The 25935-nt window shown below is 32.8% G+C and overlaps 1 protein-coding gene across 3 annotated transcripts in view; it reads left to right on the forward strand.

Moving 5' to 3' along the window:
* Positions 1-25935, forward strand: part of POF1B (POF1B actin binding protein) — a 70043-nt gene that overhangs the window by 28883 nt on the left and 15225 nt on the right. For 2 of the 3 annotated variants that reach the window (XM_075836615.1, XM_075836614.1), the window contains exons 5-10: positions 4778-4837; positions 6563-6622; positions 7997-8056; positions 21734-21820; positions 24188-24289; positions 24458-24514. In XM_075836615.1, the coding sequence (XP_075692730.1) occupies positions 4778-4837; positions 6563-6622; positions 7997-8056; positions 21734-21820; positions 24188-24289; positions 24458-24514 (426 nt within the window). The remainder of the gene's footprint in view (positions 1-4777; positions 4838-6562; positions 6623-7996; positions 8057-21733; positions 21821-24187; positions 24290-24457; positions 24515-25935) is intronic. The other variant, XM_075836616.1, reaches the window with a different exon arrangement.

The following is a 25935-nucleotide window of genomic DNA, read 5'->3' on the forward strand; positions in this document are numbered from 1 at the left end:
GCGCCGTCATTTGACAGCGGCGCGTAAATTACGCCTCATGTGAACAGACAAACGTCTGCCCATTGCTTTCAATGGGCAGATGTTTGTCAGCGCTATTGAGGCGCTATTTTCGGACATAATTCGGGGCAAAAACGCCCGAATTACGTCCGTAAATAGGCCGTGTGAACATACCCTAATACTGCACCTATATACAAGAATATAACTACTATAATATTGCCCCTATAGACAAGAATATAACTACTATAATACTGCTCCGATATACAAGAATATAACTACTATAATACTGCCCCCTATATACAAGAATATAACTACTATAATACTGCCCCCTATATACAAGAATATAACTACTATAATACTGCCCCCTATATACAAGAATATAACTACTATAATACTGCCCCCTATATACAAGAATATAACTACTATAATACTGCCTCCTATATACAAGTATATAACTACTATAATACTGCCCCTATATACAAGAATATAATTACTATAATACTGCGCCCTATATACAAGAATACAACTACTATAATACTGCCCCTATATACAAGAATATAACTACTATAATACTGCTCCCTATATACAAGAATATAACTACTATATTACTGCCCCTATATACAAGAATATAACTACTATGATACTGCCTTCTATATACAAGAATATAACTACTATAATACTGCCTCTATATACAAGAATATAACTACTATAATACTGCCTCTATATACAAGAATATAACTGCTATAATACTGCTCCTATATACAAGAATATAACTACTATAATACTGCCCTCTATATACAAGAATATAACTACTATAATACTGCTCCTATATACAAGAATATAACTACTATAATAATGCCCCCTATATACAAGAATATAACTACTATAATACTGCTCCTATATACAAGAATATAACTACTATAATACTGCTCCTATATACAAGAATATAACTACTATAATAATGCCCCCTATATACAAGAATATAACTACTATAATACTGCCCCCTATATACAAGAATATAACTACTATAACACTGCCCCCTATATACAAGAATATAACTATTATAATACTGCTCCTATATACAAGAATATAACTACTATAATAATGCCCCCTATATACAAGAATATAACTACTATAATACTGCTCCTATATACAAGAATATAACTACTATAATAATGCCCCCTATATACAAGAATATAACTACTATAATACTGCCCCCTATATACAAGAATATAACTACTATAACACTGCCCCCTATATACAATAATATAACTACTATAATACTGCCCTCTATATACAAGAATATAACTACTATAATACTGCTCCTATATACAAGAATATAACCACTATAATACTGCCCCTGTATACAAGAATATAACTACTATAACACTGCCCCCTATATACAAGAATATAACTACTATAATACTGCCCCTATATACAAGAATATAACTACTATAATACTGCCCCTATATACAAGAATATAACTACTATAATACTGCCCCTATATACAAGAATATAACTACTATAATACTACCCCCTATATACAAGAATATAACTACTATAATACTACCCCCTATATACAAGAATATAACTACTATAATACTGCTCCTATATACAAGAATATAACTACTATAATACTGCCCCCTGTATACAAGAATATAACTACTATAATACAGCTCCCTATATACAAGAATATAACTACTATAATACTGCTCCCTATATACAAGAATATAACTACTATAATACTGCTCCTATATACAAGAATATAACTACTATAATACTACCACTATATACAAGAATATAACTACTATAATACTGCCTCCTATATATACAAGTATATAACTACTATAATACTGCCCCCTATATACAAGAATATAACTACTATAATACTGCCCCCTATATACAAGAATATAACTACTATAATACTGCCCCCTACATACAAGAATATAACTAATATAATACTGCCCCTATATACAAGAATATAACTACTATAATACTGCTCCTATATACAAGAATATAACTACTATAATACTCCCCCTATAGACAAGAATATAACTACTATAATACTGCCCCCTATATACAAGAATATAACTACTATAATACTGCTCCTATATACAATAATATAACTACTATAATACTGCTCCTATATACAAGAATATAACTACTATAATACTGCTCCTATATACAAGAATATAACTACTATAATACTGCTCCTATATACAAGAATATAACTACTATAATACTGCTCCCTATATACAAGAATATAACTACTATAATACTGCTCCCTATATACAAGAATATAACTACTATAATACTGCTCCCTATATACAAGAATATAACTACTATAATACTGCTCCCTATATACAAGAATATAACTACTATAATACTGCTCCTATATACAAGAATATAACTACTATAATACTGCCCCTATATACAAGAATATAACTACTATAATACTGCCCCCTATATACAAGAATATAACTACTATAATACTGCCCCTATATATAAGAATATAACTACTATAATACTGCTCCCTATATACAAGAATATAACTACTATAATACTGCCCCTGTATACAAGTATATAACTACTATAATACTGCCCCTATATAAAAGAATATGACTACTATTAGGGTATGTTCACACGAGGGCGTCCGTAACGGCTGAAATTACGGGGATGTTTCAGCCTGAAAACATCCCCGTAATTTCAGCCGTAACGGCATGTGCAGGTGCTTGAACGCCGCGTCAATTACGGACGTAATTGGCGCTGCTATTCATTGGAGTCAATGAATAACGGCTCCAATTACGGCCAAAGAAGTGACAGGTCACTTCTTTGACGCGGGCGTCTATTTACGCGCCGTCATTTGACAGCGGCGCGTAAATTACGCCTCATGTGAACAGACAAACGTCTGCCCATTGCTTTCAATGGGCAGATGTTTGTCAGCGCTATTGAGGCGCTATTTTCGGACATAATTCGGGGCAAAAACGCCCGAATTACGTCCGTAAATAGGCCGTGTGAACATACCCTAATACTGCACCTATATACAAGAATATAACTACTATAATATTGCCCCTATAGACAAGAATATAACTACTATAATACTGCTCCGATATACAAGAATATAACTACTATAATACTGCCCCCTATATACAAGAATATAACTACTATAATACTGCTCCTTTATACAAGAATATAACTACTATAATACTGCCCCTATATACAAGAATATAACTACTAGAATACTGCCCCCTATATACAAGAATATAACTACTATAATACTGCCCCCTATATACAAGAATATAACTACTATAATACTGCCCCCTATATACAAGAATATAACTACTATAATACTGCCTCCTATATACAAGTATATAACTACTATAATACTGCCCCTATATACAAGAATATAATTACTATAATACTGCGCCCTATATACAAGAATACAACTACTATTATACTGCCCCTATATACAAGAATATAACTACTATAATACTGCTCCCTATATACAAGAATATAACTACTATATTACTGCCCCTATATACAAGAATATAACTACTATGATACTGCCTTCTATATACAAGAATATAACTACTATAATACTGCCTCCTATATACAAGTATATAACTACTATAATACTGCCCCTATATACAAGAATATAATTACTATAATACTGCGCCCTATATACAAGAATACAACTACTATAATACTGCCCCTATATACAAGAATATAACTACTATAATACTGCTACCTATATACAAGAATATAACTACTATAATACTGCCCCTATATACAAGAATATAACTAATATAATACTGCTCCTATATACAAGAATATAACTACTATAATACTGCGCCCTATATACAAGAATACAACTACTATAATACTGCCCCTATATACAAGAATATAACTACTATAATACTGCTACCTATATACAAGAATATAACTACTATAATACTGCCCCTATATACAAGAATATAACTAATATAATACTGCTCCTATATACAAGAATATAACTACTATAATACTGCCCCCTATATACAAGAATATAACTACTATAATACTGCCTCCTATATACAAGAATATAACTACTATAATACTGCTCCTATATACAAGAATATAACTACTATAATACTGCTCCTATATACAAGAATATAACTACTATAATACTGCCCCTATATACAAGAATATAACTACTATAATACTGCCCCTATATACAAGAATATAACTACTATAATACTGCTCCTATATACAAGAATATAACTACTATAATACTGCTCCTATATACAAGAATATAACTACTATAATACTGCTCCTATATACAAGAATATAACTACTATAATACTGCTCCTATATACAAGAATATAACTAATATAATACTGCTCCTATATACAAGAATATAACTACTATAATACTGCCCCCTATATACAAGAATATAACTACTATAATACTGCCTCCTATATACAAGAATATAACTACTATAATACTGCTCCTATATACAAGAATATAACTACTATAATACTGCTCCTATATACAAGAATATAACTACTATAATACTGCCCCTATATACAAGAATATAACTACTATAATACTGCTCCTATATACAAGAATATAACTACTATAATACTGCCCCTATATACAAGAATATAACTACTATAATACTGCCTCTATATTTTAGCGTTTATGTAATTGTGTATTAAATCTTTGAAAGTTGTTGATATGTGAAAGGTATTGGGATCTGTAGGTTTGTGTCTCTATTATCTAATTTTTATACTATTTTCAGAAAATCCAGTCGTATCCACAAGAGACTGTGCGCAGATACATTGTACAGAATCCGGAGCAGGTGGGTGACTGTATTATTGATGTCAGGTGCAGATGTAGCAGAGTTTAAGTTTTTTTATTTGTCAAAATCATGCTTCAGATTCTGCATCAGAACGGAGTACAGATAATGTAGTAGATGTTATACCTGCAGTCCTATGTAACACCACAGATAACTTTTTTTTCTTATTTCTTCAGTTATGTGAAAGGACTGAATTATATACAAGAATATAACTACTATAATACTGCTCCCTATATACAAGAATATAACTACTATAATACTGCTCCCTATATACAAGAATATAACTACTATAATACTGCCACTATATACAAGAATATAACTACTATAATACTGCCCCTATATACAAGAATATAACTACTATAATACTGCCCTCTATATACAAGAATATAACTACTATAATACTGCTCCGATATACAAGAATATAACTACTATAATACTGCCCCTATGTACAAGAATATAACTACTATAATACTGCTCCTATATACAAGAATATAACTACTATAATACTGCTCCTATATGCAAGAATATAACTACTATAATACAGCTCCTATATACAAGAATATAACTACTATAATACTGCTCCTATATACAAGAATATAACTACTATAATACTGCCCCCTATATACAAGAATATAACTACTATAATACTGCTGCTATATACAAGAATATAACTACTATAATACTGCCCCCTATATACAAGAATATAACTACTATAATACTGCTCCTTTATACAAGAATATAACTACTATAATACTGCCCCTATATACAAGAATATAACTACTATAATACTGCCCCCTATATACAAGAATATAACTACTATAATACTGCCCCTATATACAAGAATATAACTACTATAATACTGCCCCCTATATACAAGAATATAACTACTATAATACTGCTGCTATATACAAGAATATAACTACTATAATACTGCCTCTTATATACAAGAATATAACTACTATAATACTGCCCCTATATACAAGAATATAACTACTATAATACTGCCCCTATATACAAGAATATAACTACTATAATACTGCCCCCTATATACAAGAATATAACTACTATAATACTGCCCCCTATATACAAGAATATAACTACTATAATACTACCCCTATATACAAGAATATAACTACTATAATACTGCCCCTATATACAAGAATATAACTACTATATTACTGCTCCCTATATACAAGAATATAACTACTATAATACTGCCCCCTATATACAAGAATATAACTACTATAATACTGCCCCCTATATACAAGAATATAACTACTATAATACTGCCCCTATATACAAGAATATAACTACTATAATACTGCCCCCTATATACAAGAATATAACTACTATAATACTGCCTCCTATATACAAGAATATAACTACTATAATACTGCCTCCTATATACAAGAATATAACTACTATAATACTGCCTCCTATATACAAGAATATAACTACTATAATACTGCTCCTATATACAAGAATATAACTACTATAATACTGCCCCTATATACAAGAATATAACTACTATAATACTGCCTCCTATATACAAGAATATAACTACTATAATACTGCCCCTATATACAAGAATATAACTACTATAATACTGCCTCTATATTTTCAAGTTTATGTAATTGTGTATTAAATCTTTGAAAGTTGTTGATATGTGAAAGGTATTGGGATCTGTAGGTTTGTGTCTCTATTATCTAATTTTTATACTATTTTCAGGAAATCCAGTCGTATCCACAAGAGACTGTGCGCAAATACATTGTACAGAATCCGGAGCAGGTGGGTGACTGTATTATTGATGTCAGGTGCTGATGTAGCAGAGTTGAAGTTTTTTTATTTGTCAAAATCATGCTTCAGATTCTGTATCAGAACGGAGTACAGATAATGTAGTAGATGTTATACCTGCAGTCCTATGTAACACCACAGATAACTTTTTTTTTCTTATTTCTTCAGTTATGTGAAAGGAGTGAATTATATACAAGAATATAACTACTATAATACTGCTCCCTATATACAAGAATATAACTACTATAATACTGCCACTATATACAAGAATATAACTACTATAATACTGCTGCTATATACAAGAATATAACTACTATAATACTGCCCCCTATATACAAGAATATAACTACTATAATACTGCTCCTTTATACAAGAATATAACTACTATAATACTGCCCCTATATACAAGAATATAACTACTATAATACTGCCCCCTATATACAAGAATATAACTACTATAATACTGCCCCCTATATACAAGAATATAACTACTATAATACTGCCCCCTATATACAAGAATATAACTACTATAATACTGCTGCTATATACAAGAATATAACTACTATAATACTGCCCCCTATATACAAGAATATAACTACTATAATACTGCTCCTTTATACAAGAATATAACTACTATAATACTGCCCCTATATACAAGAATATAACTACTATAATACTGCCCCCTATATACAAGAATATAACTACTATAATACTGCCCCCTATATACAAGAATATAACTACTATAATACTACCCCTATATACAAGAATATAACTACTATAATACTGCCCCTATATACAAGAATATAACTACTATATTACTGCTCCCTATATACAAGAATATAACTACTATAATACTGCCCCCTATATACAAGAATATAACTACTATAATACTGCCCCCTATATACAAGAATATAACTACTATAATACTGCCCCTATATACAAGAATATAACTACTATAATACTGCCCCCTATATACAAGAATATAACTACTATAATACTGCCTCCTATATACAAGAATATAACTACTATAATACTGCCTCCTATATACAAGAATATAACTACTATAATACTGCCTCCTATATACAAGAATATAACTACTATAATACTGCTCCTATATACAAGAATATAACTACTATAATACTGCCCCTATATACAAGAATATAACTACTATAATACTGCCTCCTATATACAAGAATATAACTACTATAATACTGCCCCTATATACAAGAATATAACTACTATAATACTGCCTCTATATTTTCAAGTTTATGTAATTGTGTATTAAATCTTTGAAAGTTGTTGATATGTGAAAGGTATTGGGATCTGTAGGTTTGTGTCTCTATTATCTAATTTTTATACTATTTTCAGGAAATCCAGTCGTATCCACAAGAGACTGTGCGCAAATACATTGTACAGAATCCGGAGCAGGTGGGTGACTGTATTATTGATGTCAGGTGCTGATGTAGCAGAGTTGAAGTTTTTTTATTTGTCAAAATCATGCTTCAGATTCTGTATCAGAACGGAGTACAGATAATGTAGTAGATGTTATACCTGCAGTCCTATGTAACACCACAGATAACTTTTTTTTTCTTATTTCTTCAGTTGTGAAAGGAGTGAATTATATACAAGAATATAACTACTATAATACTGCTCCCTATATACAAGAATATAACTACTATAATACTGCCACTATATACAAGAATATAACTACTATAATACTGCTCCTATATACAAGAATATAACTACTATAATACTGCCCCCTATATACAAGATTATAACTACTATAATACTGCCCCCTATATACAAGATTATAACTACTATAATACTGCTCCCTATATACAAGAATATAACTACTATAATACTACCCCCTATATACAAGAATATAACTACTATAATACTGCACCCTATATACAAGAATATAACTACTATAATACTGTCCCCTATATACAAGAATATAACTACTATAATACTGCTCCTATATACAAGAATATAACTACTATAATACTGCTCCATATATACAAGAATATAACTACTATAATACTGCTCCTATATACAAGAATATAACTACTATAATACTGCTCCTATATACAAGAATATAACTACTATAATACTGCCCCTATATACAAGAATATAACTACTATAATACTGCTCCCTATATACAAGAATATAACTATACTGCTCCTATATACAAGAATATAACTACTATAATACTGCCCCCTATATACAAGAATATAACTACTATAATACTGCCCCTATATACAAAAATATAACTACTATAATACTGCCCCTATATACAAGAATATAACTACTATAATACTGCCCCCTATATACAAGAATATAACTACTATAATACTGCTCCTATATACAAGAATATAACTACTATAATACTGCCCCTATATATAAGAATATAACTACTATAATACTGCTCCTATATACAAGAATAACTACTATAATACTGCCCACTATATACAAGAATATAACTACTATAATACTGCCTCCTATATACAAGAATATAACTACTATAATACTCCCCCTATATACAAGAATATAACTACTATAATACTGCCTCCTATATACAAGAATATAACTATTATAATACTCCTCCTATATACAAGAATATAACTACTATAATACTGCTCCCATATAAAAGAATATAACTATTATAATACTCCTCCTATATACAAGAATATAACTACTATAATACTGCCCCCTATATACAATAATATAACTACTATAATACTGCCACTATATACAAGAATATAACTACTATAATACTGGTACTATATACAAGAATATAACTACTATAATACTGCTCCTATATACAAGAATATAACTACTATAATACAGCCCCTATATACAAGAATATAACTACAATAATACTGCCCCTATATACAAGAATATAACTACTATGATACTGCTCCTATATACAACAATATAACTACTATAATACTGCTCCCTATATACAAGAATATAACTACTATAATACTGCCCCCTATATACAAGAATATAACTACTATAATACTGCCCCCTATATACAAGAATATAACTACTATAATACTGCCCCTATATACAAGAATATAACTACTATAATACTGCCCCTATATACAAGAATATAACTACTATAATACTGCCCTCTATATACAAGAATATAACTACTCTAATACTGCTCCGATATACAAGAATATAACTACTATAATACTGCCCCCATATACAAGAATATAACTACTATAATACTGCCCCCTATATACAAGAATATAACTACTATAATACTGCCCCCTATATACAAGAATATAACTACTATAATACTGCTCCTATATACAAGAATATAACTACTATAATACTGCACCTATATACAAGAATATAACTACTATAATACTGCTCCTATATACAAGAATATAACTACTATAATACTGCTCCGATATACAAGAATATAACTACTATAATACTGCTCCTATATACAAGAATATAACTACTATAATACTGCTCCTATATACAAGAATATAACTACTATAATACTGCCCCTATATACAAGAATATAACTACTATAATACTGCCCCTATATACAAGAATATAACTACTATAATACTGCCCCCTATATATAATAATAATATAACTACTATAATACTGCTCCTATATACAAGAATATAACTACTATAATACTGCCCCCTATATATAATAATAATATAACTACTATAATACAGCTCCTATATACAAGAATATAACTACTATAATACTGCCCCTATATACAAGAATATAACTACTATAATACTGCCCCTATATACAAGAATATAACTACTATAATACTGCCCCTATATACAAGAATATAACTACTATAATACTGCCCCCTATATACAAGAATATAACTACTATAATACTGCCCCTATATACAAGAATATAACTACTATAATACTGCTCCTATATACAAGAATATAACTACTATAATACTGCACCTATATACAAGAATATAACTACTATAATACTGCTCCTATATACAAGAATATAACTACTATAATACTGCTCCGATATACAAGAATATAACTACTATAATACTGCTCCGATATACAAGAATATAACTACTATAATACTGCTCCTATATACAAGAATATAACTACTATAATACTGCCCCTATATACAAGAATATAACTACTATAATACTGCCCCTATATACAAGAATATAACTACTATAATACTGCCCCCTATATATAATAATAATATAACTACTATAATACTGCTCCTATATACAAGAATATAACTACTATAATACTGCCCCCTATATATAATAATAATATAACTACTATAATACAGCTCCTATATACAAGAATATAACTACTCTAATACTGCTCCGATATACAAGAATATAACTACTATAATACTGCCCCCATATACAAGAATATAACTACTATAATACTGCCCCCTATATACAAGAATATAACTACTATAATACTGCCCCCTATATACAAGAATATAACTACTATAATACTGCTCCTATATACAAGAATATAACTACTATAATACTGCACCTATATACAAGAATATAACTACTATAATACTGCCCCCTATATATAATAATAATATAACTACTATAATACTGCTCCTATATACAAGAATATAACTACTATAATACTGCCCCCTATATATAATAATAATATAACTACTATAATACTGCTCCTATATACAAGAATATAACTACTATAATACTGCACCCTATATACAAGAATATAACTACTATAATACAGCTCCTATATACAAGAATATAACTACTATAATACTGCTCCTATATACAAGAATATAAATACTATAATACTGCTCCTATATACAAGAATATAAATACTATAATACTGCTCCTATATACAAGAATATAACTACTATAATACTGCCCCCTATATACAAGAATATAACTACTATAATACTGCCCCTATATACAAGAATATAACTACTATAATACTGCCCCCTATATACAAGAATATAACTACTATAATACTGCTCCTATATACAAGAATATAACTACTATAATACTGCCCCCTATATACAAGAATATAACTACTATAATACTACCCCCTATATACAAGAATATAACTACTATAATACTGCGCCATTATACAAGAATATAACTACTATTATACTGTTACTATATACAGGAATATAACTACTATAATACTGCGCCATTATACAAGAATATAACTACTATTATACTGTTACTATATACAAGAATATAACTACTACAATACTGCTCCCTATATACAAGAATATAACTACTATAATACTGCCCCTATATACAAGAATATAACTACTATAATACTGCCCCTATATACAAGAATATAACTATACTGCTCCTATATACAAGAATATAACTACTATAATACTGCCCCTATATACAAGAATATAACTATACTGCTCCTATATACAAGAATATAACTACTATAATACTGCCCCTATATACAAGAATATAACTATACTGCTCCTATATACAAGTATATAACTACTATAATACTGCCCCTATATACAAGAATATAACTACTATAATACTGCCCCCTATATACAAGAATATAACTACTATAATACTGCTCCCTATATACAAGAGTATAACTACTATAATACTGCTCCCTATATACAAGAATATAACTACTATAATACTACCCCCTATATACAAGAATATAACTACTATAATACTGCACCCTATATACAAGAATATAACTACTATAATACTGTCCCCTATATACAAGAATATAACTACTATAATACTGCTCCTATATACAAGAATATAACTACTATAATACTGCTCCCTATATACAAGAATATAACTACTATAATACTGCTCCTATATACAAGAATATAACTACTATAATACTGCTCCTATATACAAGAATATAACTACTATAATACTGCCCCTATATACAAGAATATAACTACTATAATACTGCTCCCTATATACAAGAATATAACTATACTGCTCCTATATAGAAGAATATAACTACTATAATACTGCCCCCTATATACAAGAATATAACTACTATAATACTGCCCCTATATACAAGAATATAACTACTATAATACTGCCCCTATATACAAGAATATAACTACTATAATACTGCCCCCTATATACAAGAATATAACTACTATAATACTGCTCCTATATACAAGAATATAACTACTATAATACTGCCCCTATATATAAGAATATAACTACTATAATACTGCTCCTATATACAAGAATAACTACTATAATACTGCCCACTATATACAAGAATATAACTACTATAATACTGCCTCCTATATACAAGAATATAACTACTATAATACTCCCCCTATATACAAGAATATAACTACTATAATACTGCCTCCTATATACAAGAATATAACTATTATAATACTCCTATATACAAGAATATAACTACTATAATACTGCTCCCATATACAAGAATATAACTATTATAATACTGCCCCCTATATACAAGAATATAACTACTATAATACTACCCCTATATACAAGAATATAACTACTATAATACTCCTCCTATATACAAGAATATAACTACTATAATACTGCCCCCTATATACAATAATATAACTACTATAATACTGCCACTATATACAAGAATATAACTACTATAATACTGGTACTATATACAAGAATATAACTACTATAATACTGCCCCTATATACAAGAATATAACTACTATAATACAGCCCCTATATTCAAGAATATAACTACTATAATACTGCCCCTATATACAAGAATATAACTACTATGATACTGCTCCTATATACAACAATATAACTACTATAATACTGCTCCCTATATACAAGAATATAACTACTATAATACTGTCCCTATATACAAGAATATAACTACTATAATACTGCTCCTATATACAAGAATATAATTACTATAATACTGCCCCTATATACAAGAATATAACTACTATAATACTGCTCCCTATATACAAGAATATAACTACTATAATACTGCCCCCTATATACAACAATATAACTACTATAGACTGCCCCTATGTACAAGAATATAACTACTATAATACTGCTCCCTATATACAAGAATATGACTACTATAATACTGTCCCTATATACAAGAATATAACTACTATAATACTGCCCCTATATACAAGAATATAACTACTATAATACTGCCCCCTATATACAAGAATATAACTACTATAATACTGCTCCTATATACAAGAATATAACTACTATAATACTGCCCCTATATACAAGAATATAACTACTATAATACTGCCCCTATATACAAGAATATAACTACTATAATACTGCCCCTATATACAAGAATATAACTACTATAATACTGCCCCTATATACAAGAATATAACTACTATAATACTGCTCCTATATACAAGAATATAACTACTATAATACTGCCCCTATATACAAGAATATAACTACTATAATACTGCCCCTATATACAAGAATATAACTACTATAATACTGCCCTCTATATACAATAATATAACTACTATAATACTGCCACTATATACAAGAATATAACTACTATAATACTGGTACTATATACAAGAATATAACTACTATAATACAGCCCCTATATACAAGAATATAACTACTATGATACTGCTACTATATACAACAATATAACTACTATAATACTGCTCCCTATATACAAGAATATAACTACTATAATACTGCCCCCTATATACAAGAATATAACTACTATAATACTGCTCCTATATACAAGAATATAACTACTATAATACTGCTCCCTATATACAAGAATATAACTACTATAATACTGCCCCCTATATACAAGAATATAACTACTATAATACTGCCCCCTATATACAAGAATATAACTACTATAATACTGCCCCCTATATACAAGAATATAACTACTATAATACTGCTCCTATATACAAGAATATAACTACTATAATACTGCTCCTATATACAAGAATATAACTACTATAATACTGCTCCCTATATACAAGAATATAACTACTATAATACTGCCCCCTATATACAAGAATATAACTACTATAATACTGCTCCTATATACAAGAATATAACTACTATAATACTGCTCCCTATATACAAGAATATAACTACTATAATACTGCCCCCTATATACAAGAATATAACTACTATAATACTGCCCCCTATATACAAGAATATAACTACTATAATACTGCCCCCTATATACAAGAATATAACTACTATAATACTGCTCCTATATACAAGAATATAACTACTATAATACTGCTCCCTATATACAAGAATATAACTACTATAATACTGCCCCCTATATACAAGAATATAAACTATTATAATACTGCCCCTATATACAAGAATATAACTACTATAATACCACCCCCTATATACAAGAATATAACTACTATAATACTGCTCCCTATATACAAGAATATAACGACTATAATACTCCTATATACAAGAATATAACTACTATAAGGCTGGGTTCACACGTGGCGGAATTTCACTTAAATTCCGCTGCGGACACTCCGCAGCGTTAATCCGCAGCGGAGCCGTTTCTGCATTGACTTCCACTTCTATTTAGAAGTGTTCGTTTAGACGATGCGTAACATTCCGCTGCGGAGCATAGGCTGCGGAGCGGAATTTGGTGTCCGCAGCATGCTCTGTCTGTTGCGGAGCAGTGGCGGACTCATGGCGGAATTTCTCCATTGACTTCAATGGAGATTCTAAGTTCCGCAATGAAGTCCGCAGCTGTCATGCACATGTTATGTGTGCTGCGGATGCGTCTTGCTTTTTTGCCATGACATTTCTTCATTCTGGCTGGACCTATGTATTTCTAGGTCTACAGCCAGACTGAGGAAGTCAATGGGGCTCCCGTAATGACGGGAGCGTTGCTAGGAGACGTCAGTAAATAGTCACTGTCCAGGGTGCTGAAAGAGTTAAGCGATCGGCAGTAACTGTTTCTGCACCCTGGACAGTGACTACCGATCACAATATACAGCAACCTGTAAAAAAATATAAGTTCATACTTACCGAGAACTCCCTGCTTCTGTCTCCAGTCCGGCCTCCCAGGATGACGTTTCAGTGTAAGTGACGGCTGCAGCCAATCACAGGCCAATAACAGGCTGCAGCGGTCACATGGACTGGCGCGTCATCCAGGGAGGTCGGGCTGGATGCCGAAAGAGGGACGCGTCACCAAGACAACGGCCGGTAAGTATGAAAGTCGTTTACTTTCACTAGGGAAAGTGCTGTCCCTTCTCTCTATCCTGCACTGATAGGGAGAAGGGAAGCACTTTTCCCGCAGTCCGCAGCAGCTAGTCCGCATCAATTTACTGCACATTTTGTGCAGATCCGCAGCAGAATCTGCAACGCAGATTCTGTGCGGCATTGATGCGGACAGTTGCGGAGGAAATCCGCCACGTGTGGTCATGCCCTAATACTGCCCCCTATATACCAGAATATAACTGCTATAATACTGCCACTATATACAAGAATATAACTACTATAATACTGCCCCTATATACAAGAATATAACTACTATAATACTGCCCCTATATACAAGAATATAACTACTATAATACTGCCCCCTATATACAAGAATATAACTACTATAATACTGCTCCTATATACAAGAATATAACTACTATAATACTGCTCCTATATACAAGAATATAAATACTATAATACTGCTCCTATATACAAGAATATAACTACTATAATACTGCCCCCTATATACAAGAATATAACTACTATAATACTGCCCCTATATACAAGAATATAACTACTATAATACTGCCCCTATATACAAGAATATAACTACTATAATACTGCCCCCTATATACAAGAATATAACTACTATAATACTGCTCCTATATACAAGAATATAACTACTATAATACTGCCCCCTATATACAAGAATATAACTACTATAATACTACCCCCTATATACAAGAATATAACTACTATAATACTGCGCCATTATACAAGAATATAACTACTATTATACTGTTACTATATACAGGAATATAACTACTATAATACTGCGCCATTATACAAGAATATAACTACTATTATACTGTTACTATATACAAGAATATAACTACTACAATACTGCTCCCTATATACAAGAATATAACTACTATAATACTGCCCCTATATACAAGAATATAACTACTATAATACTGCCCCTATATACAAGAATATAACTATACTGCTCCTATATACAAGAATATAACTACTATAATACTGCCCCTATATACAAGAATATAACTATACTGCTCCTATATACAAGAATATAACTACTATAATACTGCCCCTATATACAAGAATATAACTATACTGCTCCTATATTCAAGTATATAACTACTATAATACTGCCCCTATATACAAGAATATAACTACTATAATACTGCCCCCTATATACAAGAATATAACTACTATAATACTGCATCCTATATACAAGAATATAACTTCTATAATACTGCCCCCTATGTACAAGAATATAACTACTATAATGCTGCTCCCTATATACAAGAATATAACTACTATAATACTGCTCCTATATACAAGAATATAACTACTATAATACTGATCCTATATACAAGAATATAACTACTATAATACTGCCCCTATGTACAAGAATATAACTACTATAATACTGCTCTATATACAAGAATATAACTACTATAATACTCCTATATACAAGAATATAACTACTATAATACTGCCCCCTATATACAAGAATATAACTACTATAATACTGCCACTATATACAAGAATATAACTACTATAATACTACCCCCTATATACAAGAATATAACTACTATAATACTGCGCCATTATACAAGAATATAACTACTATAATACTGTTACTATATACAAGATATAACTACTATAATACTGTTACTATATACAAGAATATAACTACTATAATACTGCCTCCTATATACAAATATAACTACTATAATACTGCCCCTATATACACAAGAATATAACTACTATAATACTGTTCCTATATACAAGAATATAACTACTATAATACTGCCCCTATATACAAGAATATAACTACTATAATACTGCCACTATATACAAGAATATAACTACTATAATACTGCCCCTATATACAAGAATATAGCTACTATAATACTGCCCCTATATACAAGAATATAACTACTATAATACTGCTCCTATACAACAAGATATAACTACTATAATACTGCTCCTATATACAAGAATATAACTACTATAATACTTCCCTATATACAAGAATATAACTACTATAATACTGCCCCTATGTACAAGAATATAACTACTATAATACTGCCCCTATATACAAGAATATAACTACTATAATACTGCCCCTATATACAAGAATATAACTACTATAATACTGCCCCCTATATACAAGATATAACTACTATAATACTGCTCCTATATACAAGAATATAACTACTATAATACTGCCCCTGTATACAAGAATATAACTACTATAATACTGCCTCTATATACAAGAATATAACTACTATAATACTGCCCCTATATACAAGAATATAACTACTATAATACTGCTCCTATATACAAGAATATAACTACTATAATACTGCCCCTATATACAAGAATATAACTACTATAATACTGCTCCTATATACAAGATATAACTACTATAACACTGCCCCTATATACAAGAATATAACTACTATAATACTACCCTATATACAAGAATATAACTACTATAATACTGCCCTATATACAAGAATATAACTACTATAATACTGCCCCTATATACAAGAATATAACTATAATACTGCTCCTATATACCATAATATAACTACTATAATACTTCCTCCTATATACAAGAATATAACTACTATAATACTGCCTCCTATATACAAGAATATAACTACTATAATACTGCTCCTATATACAAGAATATAACTACTATAATACTGCTCCTATACAAGAATATAACTACTATAATACTGCCCCTATATACAAGAATATACTACTATAATACTGCTCCTATATACAAGAATATAACTACTATAATACTGCCTCTATATACAAGAATATAACTACTATAATACTGCTCCTATATACAAGAATATAACTACTATAATACTGCTCCTATATACAAGAATATAACTACTATAATACTGCCCCTATATACAAGAATATAACTACTATAATACTGCTCCTATATACAAGAATATAACTACTATAATACTGCCTCTATATACGAAGAATATAACTACTATAATACTGGTCCTATATACAAGAATATAACTACTATAATACTGCCTCTATATACAAGATATAACTACTATAATACTGCTCCTATATACAAGATATAACTACTATAATACTGCCCCCTATATACAAGAATATAACTACTATAATACTGCCCCTATATACAAGAATATAACTACTATAATACTGCTCTATATACAAGAATATAACTACTATAATACTGCTCGTATACTACAAGAATATAACTACTATAATACTGCCCCCTATATACAGAATATAACTACTATAATACTGCCCCTATATACAAGAATATAACTACTATAATACTGCCCCATATATACAAGAATATAACTACTATAATACTGCTCCTATATACAAGAATATAACTACTATAATACTGCTCCTATATACAAGAATATAACTACTATAATACTGCCCCTCTAGTACAAGAATATAACTACTATAATACTGCTCTATATACAAGAATATAACTACTATAATACTGCCTCTATATACAAGAATATAACTACTATAATACTGCTCTATATACAAGAATATAACTACTATAATACTGCTCCTATATACAAGAATATAACTACTATTATACTGCCCCCTATATACAAGAATATAACTACTATAATACTGCTCCTATATACAAGAATATAACTACTATAATACTGCCTCTATATACAAGAATATAACTACTATAATACTGGTCCTATATACAAGAATATAACTACTATAATACTGCCTCTATATACAAGATTAATATACTACTATAATACTGCTCCTATATACAAGAATATAACTACTATAATACTGCCCCCTATATACAAGAATATAACTACTATAATACTGCCCCTATATACAAGAATATAACTACTATAATACTGCTCCTATATACAAGAATATAACTACTATAATACTGCTCCTATATACAAGAATATAACTACTATAATACTGCCCCCTATATACAAGAATATAACTACTATAATACTGCCCCATATATACAAGAATATAACTACTATAATACTGCCCCATATATACAAGAATATAACTACTATAATACTGCTCCTATATACAAGAATATAACTACTATAATACTGCTCCTATATACAAGATATAACTACTATAATACTGCTCCTATATACAGAATATAACTACTATAATACTGCTCTATATACAAGATATAACTATTATAATACTGCTCCTATATACAAGATAATAACTACTATAATACTGCTCCTATATACAAGAATAAAACTACTATAATACTGCCCCCTATATACAAGAATATAACTACTATAATACTGCTCCTATATACAAGAATATAACTACTATAATACTGTCCCCTATATACAAGAATATAACTACTATAATACTGCTCCCTATATAACAAGAATATAACTACTATAATACTGTCCCCTATATACAAGAATATAACTACTATAATACTGCCCCTATATACAAGATAATAACTACTATAATACTGCTCCTATATACAAGAATATAACTACTATAATACTGCTACTATATACAAGAATTAACTACTATAATACTGCCCCTATATACAAGATATAACTACTATAATACTGCCCCTATATACAAGAATATAACTACTATAATACTGCCCCCTATATACAAGAATATAACTACTATAATACTGCCCATCTATACTGCCCCTATATACAAGATATAACTACTATAATACTGCCCTATATACAAGAATATAACTACATATACTGCCCCTATATACAAGAATATAACTACTATAATACTGCCCTATATACAGAATAAACTACTATAATACTGCCCCCTATATACAAGAATATAATACTATAATACTGTCTAGTACAATATTACTATTAGCGTTTATGTAATTTGTGTATTAAATCTTTGAAAGTTGTTGATATGTGAAGGTATGGGATCTGTAGGTTTTTGTCTCTATTATCTAATTTTTATACTATTTTCAGGAAATCCAGTCGTATCCACAGAGACTGTGCGCAGATACATTGTACAGAATCCGGAGCAGGTGGGTGACTGTATTATTGATGTCAGGTGCAGATGTAGCAGAGTTGAAGTTTTTTATTTGTCAGAATCATGCTTCAGATTCTGCATCAGAACGGAGTACAAATAATGTAGTAGATGTTACCTGCAGTCCTATGTAACACCACAGATAACACAGTGATAACCCTCTGAGTACAGATAATGTAGTGGATGTTACCTGCAGTCCTATGTAACGCCACAGATAACACAGTGCTAACTCTCTGAGAACAGATAATATAGTAGATGTTACCTGCAGTCCTATGTAACACCACAAATAACAGTGATAACTCCTTGACATACCCATAATGTAGTAGATGTTACCTGCAGCCCTATGTAACACCACAGATAACACAGTGATAACTCGGAGTACAGATAATGTAGATGTTACATGCAGTCCTATGTAACACCACAGATAACACAGTGATAACTCTCTGATTACAGATAATGTAGTAGATGTTACCTGCAGTCCTATGTAACACCACAGATAACAGTGATAACTCTCTGATTACAGATAATGTAGTAGATGTTACCTGCAGTCCTATGTAACACCACAGATAACAAAGTGATAACTCTCTGATTACAGATAATGTAGTAGATGTTTCCTGCAGTCCTATGTAACACCACAGATAACACAGTGATAACTCTCTGAGTACAGATAATGTAGTAGATGTTACCTGCAGTCCTATGTAACACCACAGATAACACAGTGATAACTATCTGATTACAGATAATGTAGTAGATGTTACCTGCAGTCCTATGTAACACCACAGATAACTCGGGGTACAGTTTGTGTATCATTGTATTAGATAAGAAGTTTAACTTTTTTTCTATTTTCCTCAGAATTATGTGAAAGGAGTGAATTATATCCCGTCCAATAATGTAATCTATGAGAAAACCATCCGCAGAGTGGAGGTTGCTAATCCTGAGGTCAGTCTGAGAACGCGGACGCCAGGAGACGCGTTTTTTGGAGACCTCGTCTGGTCTGTAAATTAATCTGATTTATGGTACAATGAAGTTCTGCAACTTTCTATTAGACTTTGGGAGTAATTGACCAACATTTCTGCACCACTCTTGTCCCTTTTTACCGCCCTCGTCACTTTTGTGGAAAGGGGAGCGTGGCTTCGGGAAAAGGGGGCGTGACCATCGCAGCCAGACTCATTTATTTCCATTTACGCATAATTTATAGTGGAAATCTACGCCAGCTCGTAGTTGGCGTAGATATTACTCTTTGGGGCGTACCACTGTAGCTGCCCGTGCCCCAAGCTTACCACCACCACATTGAATAGTTAGAAAAATGATACTCACCGTTTGCTCCTTCTTCGCTCCGGCGCAGCTCGTACAATCTACTGAGGCCGGACAGCATCGGGACGTTGTACGTGATGACTATGAAGTACTGCATCGTGTATATGGTCCTGGCGCTGCTTGACGTCAGGACCTTGTGCAATCAGCACTGGAGTGATGAGGGCGCTGGAAGAGAGGAGCGGTGCGGGGGGGGGGCGCGGCTGGAGGATGCGACCATTATTTTGAGGCTTTGAGCTGTTAAATGTGTCACATCTGTCTCCAACTTTTATTAGTGTTAAGGCTGGCGTATGAAAGGCCAGTCTGAATATATTGCTCCCTATGTGGTTTAAGTCCGCACAATTTGTAAGATCTCTGCTTGCTGTTAGTGAATGGTAATATTCTTGTTCATATCAAAAGGGTGAAAACCCGCCCTGACCTAACACTATTCACAGCTGAGGGTTTACTGAAATGTTTCAGCGCAGACAATTTTCGGTGGTAAACGGCAGCACAAACCTTTCTCCTGTGCTGAAAGTTACGTTTTACCTGCACTGATACATTGTATCTGACTGTTTAGCTCACAGAGAATTGTCTAAACTGGAAACAAACCCCCAGCTGTGAGCAGGATTAGGCTAGGATGTGTTTTTAGCCTCTACAATGCAAACAATAAGTCTTTCCATTCATTGATTGCAAACAAAAATCTTGACAATGTTGAGGTATTTAAAAACCTGGTTACCAGCTGTAACGTGGATAAGGAGTATATACAGCTCTGACAGTGGAGAAGAGGGGCCCCTTATACACCGGCTCACACCACCCATGATGAACTGGGATAGTATGAAGTTATTCTGGGGTCTCCTCTATCCTTGGGCCCCATCACCGCAGCAGGGATTGCCCCCAGTTATTTCAGATGTCTGATTGCAGGAGCTGCAGACCGGTAGATGATGAATATAATGCGAGGCAGTGTGCGGACTGCAGCAGGAATTCTTCGCTTTGTGTCGGTGGAATGAGTCAGGTCCTGAGGGGCTCCAGGTGATGGAGACGCAGCTCCCGCAGGCAGAACCTCATCCCAGCACAATGCTTGTTCTGTAACAACCTCGTAATTAATGGTTCCCAAGGTTCCTGCCAAGATCCTCACGTCGAGCCGCTCTGTCACTCTGCAGCGGGGGCGTGATCACTTCTCATCTGAGAATTCTTTATTGATGATGAGAGTTAGGCCCTGTTCACACAGAGTATATTGACAAGCTTCTTGAGGCGAAAACCGCTCCACAAAACTCGTCAAAAACCGGCCGAAAATGCCTCCCATTGATTTCAATGGGATGCGGGGTCGGTTTTCTCCCGCGAGCGGTAAAACCGCCTCGTGGGTGAAAGAAGGGACATGCCCTATCTTCGCGCGGTTACGCCTCTGACCTCCCATTGACATAGCCCGTAGCACTCAATGGGCGCGGGTGGAAAACGCGACAAACGACATGCAGGAAGGACAAAATTTTGAGGCAGAATTTTCCTCTTGCAAAAAACTCAGTGTGAATGAGGCCTTAGGGTATGTTCACACGGCTTATTTTCGGCTGTTTTTCGGCCCGTAAACGGCCGAAAAATCGGAGGTAGAAAGTCTCCAAACATCTGGCCATTGATTTCAATGTAAAAAACGTTGTTCTGTTCTGACGGCCGTTTTTTTACGCGGCCGTTTTGAAAAACGGCTACGAAAAAGAACTGCACTTCTTGGGACGTTTTTCATAGACTCTATTGAAAACCGCTCCAAAAACGGCCGTAAAAAACTCGAATGGCTTAAAAAATGTCCGAAAATCAGGAGCTGTTTTGTTTTCCCTTGAAGCTCCGTATTTTCAGACGTTCTTGAGTTTGTGTGTGAACAGAGCCTTATACTTAAATCTACCAGGATCATGAGATCTAAGCCCAGGTACAATCTAAGACAAGTGGCTGCTATACGTCTATCTATAGGTCCGGCATGTGACACATCCTGGAGTATCGATCGTTGCCTAAACTTGTGACTTTCCTCCACAGGAGCGGCAGAGTCAGGTGATCAGAGAGACGAGCGTTTCTTCCATTAATGACCAGGTGATTGATCAAAGCAACCAGAGGAAGGTCTCCGTCCAGTCCACTGAGGTGAGTGCGGCCACGGCACCTCACGGACTCGTGTCTGACATGTGCGGGGGAGGCACAGACGTCAATGAAAGGGACAACATAAGCTAGAGCGATGATACCGGCCCTTTAAATGACATCCTGGGGGTAGTAGTGTTTCATTGTCTTCCATTGTTGTTCCTTGTCTTATAGGACGTGATATCTGAACAGAACTTCCAGCAGAAGGTGACGGTGCAGAACATCGAACAGGTACGAGGAGACGCGGGGGAGGAGGCGAGAGTCCGTGTTTTAGCGCCGCTTGATCTTTACCATCGTTGTCTCCGGTGGATATTGACGTTCGTTCTGATACATTGGGGAGAATCCCAAATTTACGAGTCAGTGAAAACGTTGCAAATTGCACCTAATGTATAAAAAATAGCGCACATGGCATAGTATAGCGCCGCCCTCTAGGCACGTTAGACACATTTCTCGTCCTCTCTCCACCTCATTAATGACGTACATGGACACCAAGAACTTGCACTAAAAATGGCGCACGTCTTTAATAGATTTTCTGACTCTTCGCCCCTTTTTTGACACTTTTGAAAACGGTTGTGGTAAAAGGTTTCAAAGACACACAATAAATTTGGCGCCTGTGACGGACTCCATCGTTCTGCACAATATGTTGTAGAATTCTCCAGTATTGTTCAGCGGCGCCCCCTGCAGAGCGTTGCTCCTTGCTCTGCAGTGTCTGGACGTCACTGTTGTGTCGTGGCAGTGAATGGAATCTATGAGGAATGTGATCTGTCCGCTCGCTAGGTCTCGCTACGTAAAAGCCTGGTGATTGTGGATATTCTGTCCCCAAAAATTCAGGGTTGTGCGGGAACCAGCGCGTAACACGATGTAAACCACGGCTGCTGTACCGCGTGTCGGCCATTGTGTGAATCCGTACACTTACATAGAACATGGCGGTAAATTAATTTCACTCTAATAGACAGCGCAAAAGAGAATGACCCCCCACCCAGATTATTCACAAGAAGAACGCAGCTGCTGAGCAGAGCTGAATCTATCTTTTAAAGGGCCAGTGTCCAGTTTTCTGTAACTAAAGTTTCATCATCGTATCAAAAAAAGATCTGCAACTTTCTAATAGAATTTGCGTTTTAATTCCTCATCATTTCCAAGATCTCTGCTTGCTGTCAGCGAAGGGGAACTTACATCCAGAGGCCGAAAACCCGTCTTGACCTAGTCCTGCTCACACAGCTGAGGGCTTGTTACAGTGTATCAGCGTAGGTAAGAGCTATCAGCCTGGAAAGATTTGTGCTGATGAGTTTAGATCACAAAGGATTGTCTAGGCCGGATGCAATTGTAACAAACCCTCAGCCTCTGGGTCTAAACAAGATGTTTCTATTCACTGACAGCTAGCAGAGAAAATGGTGAGGAAATTAAATAAAAATCGATTCGAAAGTTGCAGAACTTTTTAGACTACAATGATTGTTTTATTGACCGAGGATCGGACTGGCCCTTTAATACATTTATTTAGGCTACAGACACACATAGCGGCCTCTGTCTGGGGCGGTTTTCAAATAATTGTTGTTGTCTGCACGTTTTTTTGACGCTGCGGCGAACCTGCAAAAAAAGGACATTGACAATCATTTGAAAACTGTTCACACTGTGCAGATTTACTGCAAATTCTG

Source organism: Rhinoderma darwinii, chromosome 8 (genome assembly GCF_050947455.1).
Source record: "Rhinoderma darwinii isolate aRhiDar2 chromosome 8, aRhiDar2.hap1, whole genome shotgun sequence".
NCBI classification, from domain to species: domain Eukaryota; kingdom Metazoa; phylum Chordata; class Amphibia; order Anura; family Rhinodermatidae; genus Rhinoderma; species Rhinoderma darwinii.